Source organism: Gymnoscopelus microlampas (assembly GCF_963454915.1).
Source record: "Gymnoscopelus microlampas genome assembly, chromosome: 1".
Classification (NCBI taxonomy): domain Eukaryota; kingdom Metazoa; phylum Chordata; class Actinopteri; order Myctophiformes; family Myctophidae; genus Gymnoscopelus; species Gymnoscopelus microlampas.
Genome location: NC_139962.1, coordinates 4,559,805 through 4,570,426, shown reverse-complemented (window position 1 = coordinate 4,570,426; position 10,622 = coordinate 4,559,805). Strand labels below are relative to the sequence as shown.

General features: G+C 38.9%; 1 protein-coding gene across 1 annotated transcript; it reads left to right on the top strand.

Annotated features, from left to right (window-relative positions):
• Positions 1–5,656: 5,656 nt before the first annotated feature.
• Positions 5,657–9,960, top strand: LOC311049739 (uncharacterized protein; the record flags this gene model as incomplete). Its single annotated transcript, XM_084063553.1, has 6 exons — positions 5,657–5,693; positions 6,243–6,400; positions 7,225–7,504; positions 7,747–7,890; positions 8,898–9,275; positions 9,457–9,960. The coding sequence occupies 6 exons, from the start codon at positions 5,657–5,659 to the stop codon at positions 9,477–9,479; spliced, it is 1,020 nt and encodes a 339-aa protein (XP_083919679.1). The 3' UTR covers positions 9,480–9,960.
• Positions 9,961–10,622: the final 662 nt, after the last annotated feature.

The window sequence follows — 10,622 nt, the reverse complement described above, 5'->3', positions numbered from 1 at the left end:
AACCAGGGGGTGCCAGCAGTGTCAGACTTTTTTCTAGTGAGTTTTTGAGGAGCTACACAGTCCAGGGTGTCAGTGCAGGTGGAGTTGAAAAGTGTAACTAAGGTTTCAGCATCTGTGCAAGAGGTGATGGCGTCAGATATAGAGGTGAGTGGGTGAGCATGAATGAATTTGAGAAATTAGTAGCTGTCATTGAGTTAATAGAACGAGTGACGGAAAGGGCTTGAGGGGGAGCAGAGGTAGTACAGGACAGCATAGCTTCAAAATGTATGATTAGGTGATCAGAGACGGCAGTGCTGTTTATATCAGTGACGGATATGGAAAGGCCAGCAGAGAGCACAAGGTCTAGAGTGTGACCGTGCTTATGTGTTGGACCTGAAACTCACTGTGTCAGATTAAAATAATCCACAATCTGGAGACACTCTTTAACCATGGGTTTTTCGGGGCAACAGACATGGATATTCGTGTCACCTAAAATCAACAGTCTATCAGAGCGAAATGCCTTAAATATAGTAGGTCCGAAAATTCCTCGATAAAATTGCCTTTTGATTTTGGAGGCCGATAAACCAAGGCATACAGGATGGGGATCGTGACATACATTTTCAGGAGTTGGATTTCAAAAGTTGGGTATATACTCCACTGGAAGGCATCTGCATTTAAAAGTATCCTTAAAAATTGTCACTTGTTTAAAACAAAGCTCTTATATTTACATAACCACTTCAACCCTATATACTTCATTAACCAACGGTAGTATGCTAGGCTACACGTCTCTTCACAGAATAGCAGCAGATCTGCAAGCACACAATGCCTCACAATGTGACGTGTTGTGTGCTTGTGCTTGTACTTAACTTGTATTTGCCGATCAACAGTATAACAGGTACAAAAAACAAAATAGTTGAAAAAATACAATTTACATCCAGTACTGCAGGTATCAGGAGGAGGATTTCAGATGTTGTATGATGTCCTCCAAGTTTTCATGATTGATCAGATTAAATCGCGTGTCATGGTATTCAAATTCTGCTTGCATTGCATTAACCAAAATGTCATTCTGTACAATACCTCTCCTGTGTTTCATCCTTGTTGTTGTTGTTGAATTTCCCCCTGGTTTATATTAGGACTCTATTAGAACAAAGATTTGGATGCGGTTATGTACAGTAGGAGGACTGGAAGAGTATGTCCATTATATTCCATGCAAAATGCTGTGACCACTGTGTCTGACTCATAAACAACCAAACATAATGTGCACTCATTACCACACTGCATCTCTCTCTCTCTCTCACATACACACTTGGGCACGCACACATCTATTGTCTCCGCCAGACCGAAAGGCATGACTTAGACTATGTTTTGCACCCTGTCTGTCTGTCCGTCCGTCCGTCCGTCCGTCCGTCCGTCCATGTGTGTGTGTGTGTGTGTGTGTGTGTGTGTGTGTGTGTGTGTGTGTGTGTGTGTGTGTGTGTGTCAGTCCGTCTGTCTGTGAGCAGCTAATCTCCGGCACCGTTGGCCCGGTCACTGCGAAACTGTGCATACACAGCTCTGCCCTGAATTTTTCAAATTAGCCTGTTATAGCGCCACCAGGAGGGCGATTTGTGCTAAACACATTTTTGGATATTACTCCTACAGATTTTGTCCAAACATCACACAAAACGGTACACAGTATCTCTATAGTCATGTGATCAACACGGATCTGTACCTTTTTCCATATTCCATCCTGATTGTCTAAGATTGGCTTCCAAAGTTTGCAGGATTGTTTAGTTTTTAACAAAATGCCTCAAATCATGAACATAGAATGCAATTTCCGTGATATTTCGCACGCACATTCCCACTGGGCCGAGAAAGAAATGCTACTTTAAAATGTTCAAATCAGCCTCATGGTGGCGCTATGACAGGCCTTTTTGCGTTTTTACCTATAACTGCACCGATCTGCGTGAAACTTTCCACGCACACTCCCTAGAGGCCAAGGAAAAACCTTTGCCCTGTATTTTTCACATCTGCCTTTTAGAGCGCCACCAGGAGCCCTATTTGTGCATAACAATTTTTTTTATATTACTCCTACAGATTCTTTCCAAAAATCACGCAAATCGGTACACACTGCACAGTATCTATAGTCATGTGATCAACACAGATCTGTCTGATCTTTCATATTCCATCCTAATTGGCTAACAATGGCTTCCAAAGTTTACAGGAGAGGTCCGTTTTGAAAAAAATGTCTCAAAAAATCATGAACATAGCGTACAATTTCCGTGAAATTTTATACGTACAATTCCGACTAGGCTGAGGAAGAAATGCCACCATTTTCACATTGGCCTGTTATAGCGCCACCAGCAGGTCTAATTTAGCAAAACACATTTTTGGAACAAAATGCCTCAAGTCATGAATGCCGTGTCCGATTGCAGAGAAAGGCCTGAGAAGAAATGGCACCCTTTTCACGTTGGCCTATTATAGCGCCACCAGGAGGCCACAATAACTTACCTGACCTGGCGGAGACCTGTGCTCCGAGGAGCACTTTTTCTAGTTACACTTTATGTTTAAAATAAAAACACACACACATACATGCTTTTCACAGCAAGAAACACCAAGGATAAAACACAAAAATAAACACAATAAAACATTTTTGTTTATTTTTTTTGTTTAAAGAGTAAAATGAATAAAAATCAAGCCAAAAGATAAAGTCCTGAAATTGACATCCACCCCTTCTGGGAGGAGACAACATCTTCATATTAATGTATGCTGTGTGCGCATCTGTCCTCAGTCCAGACTGGAGACAAGAAGCATCTATCACCTGGTAGGTACATTATTTACTATAACATATTATTATAACATGTTCAATCAATCCAGACTTGAACCAACTTGGATATTAATATCTGGATGTAAAAATTATCACTTTACTTAGACATTTCAAATGATGCACTGAATTGATGTATAATGGCTTTGAAAGACAAATGCTCATGTTGGTAGTGGTAGAAGAAGTACTCAGATCTTAAAGTATAGCAATACCACAACATAGAGATATTCTGTTACAAGTAAAAGACCTGTATTCACAATTTGACTTGAGTAAAAGCACAAAATGATCGGCAACAGAAATATATTTAAAGTTCCAGTAAAAGTACTCATTATGCATAATGGTCTATTATTTCACAGTCATATTATTGGATTATAATTAGTAATGCATTAATTTGTTCATCAGTTTAATGTACAGTACTTACTTACTTACTTCCCAGCACTGCATTTTGGTTCTTTCCTTAATACAGTAATCACTCATAAATATAATATAATGTTGTATATTTCTCTTAACCCATTAAGACCGGGAACGCATCTGTGTCATTTTAGATCTCTTTGGCTATTCAAAAATAGCAGATATACAAGCTCATAGTTATGCTATGCCGCTATTAGCCTGTAGATCTGCTATTTTAGAAAAATCATGATAAGTTGTAACCTGACTCTAATCAAATGCAAATGAGATTTCCGGAGGGAGCAGGGTTTACCAGGCTAGATAAGTTGTGCAAATCTTTGAATATTTTTTTAAAGTTTTTTTTTACTCAAATCTGTGCTTCTGGGGGTCCCTGGCACAACATATTTTGAGATGGTGGTCCGCGACCAAGTACATATCATTTTGGGGGTCCTTGACATGAAAAGGTTTTTTCAAAGAAACTGTTAGGATTTAGAAGTCATTTGTGGAATCCCCCAGAAGCAAAGATTTGAGTTAAACATGTTTGCTTAAAAAATATACATATATTAAAATATACATATAGTAAAAGATGAATTCAAGCTCATAGCTATGAGCTTGTATATCTGCTATTTTTTTTACCAAAGAAATCTAAAAATGACACAGATGCGTTCCCGGTCTTAAAGGGTGTAGAGATACAAACACTACTGTATATGGAGTGACGGCGGTCTTAATTCTGTTCCATGTGTTTAGTTACCATGATGATAATGCTGACTCCAATACTGTTGCTGCTGGGTAAGTGACGGTGTGTGTTGTCATTGTCATGTTGTTTTGCATAGAACTGAGACGGTTCATACACACATAACCTGTTCAGACACTCATATAGACTTATACAGTAGGTCTCATCTGTTTGTTGAGCAGAAACCTTGTATCTCAATATATATCATGTTGTTTGTTTTTTTCATAAATGAATGTTCTATCTTATACTGCGTCATACAGTATGACAGTGTCGCACAAATGCAGCAAAAAAAATAGCCGATCTGCAAGCTTGTAGATTGGCTACAACAGCTTAACCCTTCCATTGTGTTAGGGTCATGTTTGACCCGTTTTCAAGTTTAAGTAGGTAAAAAGTAGCCTTTACATTTCTTTATTGGAACAAGGCTTCATGAATCATGATATCCTCAGAAACAGCTATTTTAATGTAACAGAATGAATTACCACCGTTTTAGTTAAAGGTAGGGTAAGTGATTTGCAATTATTCAAATAATTGCAAAATAGGTCTATATTGTGATAGTAGTAGTACTCATTGCTATAGAGTGTGTGTTCAGTAAAAGGAGTCTCCCATCTCTATCCAGCTTTTTATTAAACAGAAAATGCATTTTCAGTGCTCCTGATTGGCTTAAATGTTGTCACCTACCTGAAAATGTACTACATTCTGTTTACTAAATAGCTGGAGAGACCCCTGTGACCGAACAAACGCTTTGTAGCAATGATTACTATCACAATATAGTAGGCTACTGTAACATTTTTTACAAAAAATATCACTTACCCTACCTTTAATTCTGATGGTCTCTATTTGACCCAGCAGAGAAGTGTGGCTCAATTCCCCCCAAATCGTCAATATTCAATGTTTACATGTTTGAGAGTGAGAGAAACTTGTCCTAAATTGTATTTGCTATAAGGAGTAAAATAAAGTTTGGGTTTATGAACAATAAATGACTTTTTACCTTCTGGTGTTAAGGGTCAGTTTTGACCCTTAACACCACAGGTGTCACTATTTTAATAATATGAAACATTTTTAAAGTTAAAAAACTAAAACAAGTATTTGTTTTTTCCAATTTTCTTTTGGAAGTGTGTTCTAATATTAGATAACACCAAACGTGTATGCAGGTTTCTAATACAATGCAAGGGTTAAAGGTTTATCTGTGGGTTTTATAAATATTGAACCAATGAAAAGTATTAACAAGAGCTTGTGACTAATTAATAACTACATTAGATCCATTGGAATACAGGTTATTTTATCCATTTTCTGAAAAGAAACTGTTTTGGACAAGATTTCCACTCACGAAAGGGGAAGACGACAAGGGGAATGACTATGGGGGAAATAACTCTGTTAACATTCACTGCCATAATTATTATTTCTGGCCGCGTTTGAACACTGCCAAGATTTTTCATTGAAAAAAAAAAGTACTCAGGAGCCGAGATACAGAATTTTTAAGTTTTAAGTTAACAAGGAAGTGGATGGGAGTCTATATCTTCGAAAAATCATATCTCCTTTGGGTCAAAAAAAAAAAAAAAAAAAAAAAAAAAAATATATATATATATATATATATATATATATATATATATATATATATATATATAAATAAAAATAAATTAAAAGTCGTTTTAGTCGTTCTTGGCAGGGAATGAGTTAGATATTTGTATGTCATTTATACGGTGCACTGACCAGGGCTTGGTACCTTTTTTCCTTTAGCATGCCAGCCTTCCCTCATGTTGGAGAATGATATGGAGGTAGTGGAGGGTGGAGGTAAGTACATCTGAACTGTCTACCAGTGTGATAGGCCAGCTCACCAACCTGTTTTGCACCAACGACCAATATGTTTGTGGGAAATCGATGCTTCCCAATTGAAATAACCTATTAAATATGTACAGTAGGTGTGCCTTGTGATTTTGACTTGGCGGTGTACCTCAAAAAGTTTGCACAAAAACACTGACTTAAAACAGCGGTCCCCACATTGATCTGGGGGGGGGGGGTCCTAAAAAAGTGACAATTTTAGGACTGTTACAAACTAAAAGTAAATAGCTAATCTACAAGCTCACAACGCCTCGCATTGAAGATTTGCTAGTTTCACAATGTTTATCTGTGGAACCGAGAACTAAATTGAATGCTTCAACTCCTACATTCCAAGTGCTTGTCAGGGTGGGGGTCTTGTCAGGGTGGGGGGTCCCCATGCAGTTCACAGCCTGAAAAGGTTGGGAACCACTCATCTAGAAGATTACATGAAATGTTCCTCCATGATGAATAATCACACATTTATTTGTTTTTCTCTCAATCTCCATTGATAAAAAATAACAGTACGGTATCCAGACAAGAAGTACACCCTGGTGAAGGAGGAGAAAACCTGGAAAGAGGCAAAAACATGGTGTGAAACCCACTACTCAGGTCTGTGTGTCATCCACACTGAGAGAGACTGGAAAGAGTCCAAAGCAGCACTGGGAAATGTCAGCGAGCCAGTATGGATTGGTCTCCATAGAAACCCAAAGAAAACCTGGCAGTGGTCCAATGGAGACGACTACTTTTACCTGAACTGGGAGGGTGGCGTTGATCAGTGTAATTCTTCTGATACCATTGCTGCTGACCAATATGCATATACGGATGGATCGAATTGGAGTGTACGTGGAAGGGGGTTCCTGCATAGATATGTGTGTCAAAACGGTATGACATTCCTTATACTAGTCTAATGTGTGTGTGTGCGTGTGTGTGTGTGTGCGTGTGCGTGTGCGTGTGCGTGTGCGTGCGTGCGTGCGTGCGTGTGTATTTCAACATAGATAAACTCTTCATCATGAGATCTCACACATTAGAATGAAAATACTAGAGCCCGACCGATGCCATATTTTTGGGTCCAATTTTGGAGAGTCCTAGACCAGGCCAATTACCAATGTTTTGACCCATGTTTGTCAAAAAGTGCACACTTTTAGAATCAATTTGAAGAACTTTAAGAATATTTAAGTTCCAAACCGTTAACCTATAAGCAAGCAATTTGAATGCAATTTTTTTATTGTTTTGAAAACTTTTCTACTTATAATGAAATGCCCAAAATAGATATACCAGGTTAAAAGCAGCTTCATATTTGCTGATATTGTCAAAAAAGTAAACTGCTATATGGGTTGGGCTCTAGAACATACTAATTTCACTGTCAAATCAATTAGTCAATTCCTTTGAAGTAAAACTGATAGCTACTAATTGACAGCAACTGTCACATTCACTTTAAGTTACTCATGACAACGGAGCAACAGTGAAGAAATACGCTGTACACTGCAACTTCTCGCACCCAAAGAACCACAAAGGTGCCATTGAAGACTGTAAAAAACAACAGGGAGGAGACCTAGCAAGCATCACTAACCAGAAGGAGCAGCAGGCCTTTAACAAGGTGCGTGGGATGAAGGCGCACTGGATTGGCCTGAGATGTGGTCCCTTGAGGTGGTCCAGTGGAGAACCATTTCCTCCTCTGAAAGAGATCAACAAGGCTGGTCCAGAACGCTGCATGACCATGAAGGCTGATGGGAAACTGGAAACAGAAAACTGTGATAGTCAGAAAGCCTTCCTGTGCTACGGAGGTGAGTACACTATATATATATATATATATATATATATATATATATATATATATATATATATATATATATATATATATATATATATATATATATATATATATATATAAAATAACACAGTGTGCGAGAGTGTCACTGAAACACTCTTGAACAATCAGCAGTCTCCATATTGTATTTTCTAGTGTTCTGACCCAGTACACGTCCATGTCTTTATATGAAACCATCTGCTCTCCTTTCTGATGCAGAACGACGCACTGCTGACACTACTGATGACCTGACCACTGCTGACACTACTGATACCCCTTCTACTGAGACCCTGACTCCACCTACACCCTCCCCCTCCACACCCTCTACCCACACTCAACAGTCATCCTCACCCATTTCAAAAGGTAAAACGCTCACTAACATTGCAACAGCATCAGTCTTTGTTTAATCTGAGAGTGTATGAATGGGACCAAATTTACGTGTAGAAATAGATAACTTAAAGGCGGTGTAAGTGATATTTGTTTGTTAGTGAGTGTTAAATAGCTATTCTCATAGTAATCATTGCTATAGTGTTTGTTCAGTAACAGGGGTCTCCACGTCTCTCCAGCTCTTTAGTAAACAGAAAATAGATTTTCAGGTCGGGATACCCATTTCATGCAATCAGGAGAGAGAACTCATACAGGATACAAGACAAATAAGTGATATTGGAAGTGATGAAAAAATGAATAAAGAGCTTTAACTTAATTCTGTATTTTTTTTTTTTACAAAAACAACAACTTACAGCACCACCTTTAATAAGGTTCTGTGCAATCTTAACCAGTGCTTATTAGTACAAGGGGGGAACGGCGCTTTTACACATGAACAAGTTGTCTAACCCACCTTAGCTAAATCATTTACTACTTTTTTGTATATTTATGTATTTATTTATTCTCCCTGTGTTGCTTAATTGAATTACTATTAGGAATTACATGAATTCAACACGCATCTGCAAACAGTAAACTGTGTAAAACAGACTCATGTTATGTGCTTGTAGAGACAATAGAGGCATCAGAATCGGCCTCTTTCCTTCTTATTGTCTGCACTATTAATATCAATTATCATATTTATTAATATTGTGCATGCGTGTGTGCCTGTGTGTGTGTGTGTGTGTGTGTGTGTGTGTGTGTGTGTGTGTGTGTGTGTGTGTGTGTGTGTGTGTGTGTGTGTGTGTGTGTGAGAGTGTGTGTGTGTGTGTGTGTGTGTGTGTGTGTGTGTGTGTGTGTGTGTGTGTGTGTGTGTGTGTGTGTGTGTGTGTGTGTGTGTGTGTGTGTGTGTGTGTGCGTGCGTGCGTGCGTGCGTGCGTGCGTGCGTGCGTGCGTGCGTGCGTGCGTGCGTGTGTGTGTGTTCTCTCATCTCTCCTGTCTAACACCAGGCAACCTGCATTTCTGCGCTGAGAAGAAAGACTGGATGGCTGCTCTGAGGTTCTGCATGGAGCGTGGAGGCAGCCTGGTGCACATCACCAACCACACCGTGCAGGAGGAGGTGGTGAAGCTCCTGACGGGCCTAGCAGCAGGTGTGTGGGAGGAGGGCGGCGCGTGGATCGGCATGGAGAGGAACATCTTTGGCTGGGAATCCCCCTGGGAGTGGGACTGGGTCAGTGGAGAACGAGTGAACAACCTGGATGACCACACACATGGACACTTCCCCGCTGACATCTACATCTATCACTGTGGAAAGATCATCCTGGAGAACCACAAGTATACATGGCTGGACGACTGCTGCTACCGCATGAGACCCTTCATCTGTCAAGGTGGGTTGTTGAGCATGTGGTGGAAAGTAACTAAGTACATTTACTCAAGTGCTGTACTGGTGAAGTGCAATTTGAGTATTCCCATTTTTACAGCAACTTAGATATCTTAAAGACATTTATTAGGATACTTTTAAGAAAAGCTCATGTCACTGTTTTGTTGTGTTTGTCCCTGTACCATCAGGAGGTGAACACCATGCTGTTTAGACTGCAGTGGAAGTTGGAACCGAACGCAGTGCCTGTTGCTGGATTCACCCAGAATCATTACATTTCTTCCTAGTTTGATTTTAACGTTGTTATGCTTATTTCTCTTAGACTATAGTTCCTTAATGTATGTATGCATGCATTTGCTTTGCCATTCATCATGGCTTTCTGTTGAAGAAACAACAAACTCATCAGCTAAACTAGGCTGTGCTACTGTTTGAGTGTGGAAAGACTCTGATAGCCTACATATTGTCTCTTTCATTATTCCAGAGAAACTCTCCAGCCTGGCTTGAACCAGCTTCTGCTGTCATTTAATTCATGTTTATTTCCTGTGAAACTAATTGAGTTTCTTTGTGTGTAAAATGCTCCTGAAACACAGTTTGACTTGACTTGTTGGTGGAAATAATTCTGATAAAAATAGTAAATATATAGAATCCCTTGTGCTGATGAATTATGTGACTTATTCATTGTGTAAATTAACCTAAGTTAGACTTTTCACCTTGCATTGAAAATTCAAACCTCAAAACCGCCTCATCACCAGTAGCCCACTAGATGGCAATATAAGACCAATATCTCTTTAGCTTAGGCTACATATTGTATGTACAGTACTGTATATGTGGACAGTTACTCATTTATCAGTTCATCTTCAAAGACACCATTGGATGTAAAGCCAAAATGTTGACATCAACATGAATGAAAACTAAATGAAAGCTCAGTGCGACATGTTGTGAGCTTGTAGATTGGATATTTTATTTTCACAATATTTGAAATAGGGCTTAAGTGATTAATTCATAATATGGTGGAGCCAAAAGTACAATATTTCTATTTGGAATGTAGTGGAGTGAAAGTCATGAGCTTGCAAAACTAAAATAAAAATAGGCTACTCCAGAAAATGAATTTTTACAAGTAGTCCTACAGTACTCTTGATATCAACTCTGTCTTCAATCTCCTCTTAGAACAATTAAATTACATGCAGATGTATCTTCCCTAACATTGTTGAAAGGTGCATTGAAAATACAAAATGTTTCAATGCCATTTTGTCTTAATATATATTGGCAAATCAAAAGTCTTTTGAATAAAATGTCTGTGACAGGTGTGTCGGTAGAGTAGCCTATGCATACAGATTGAATAAATAAACAAACGACC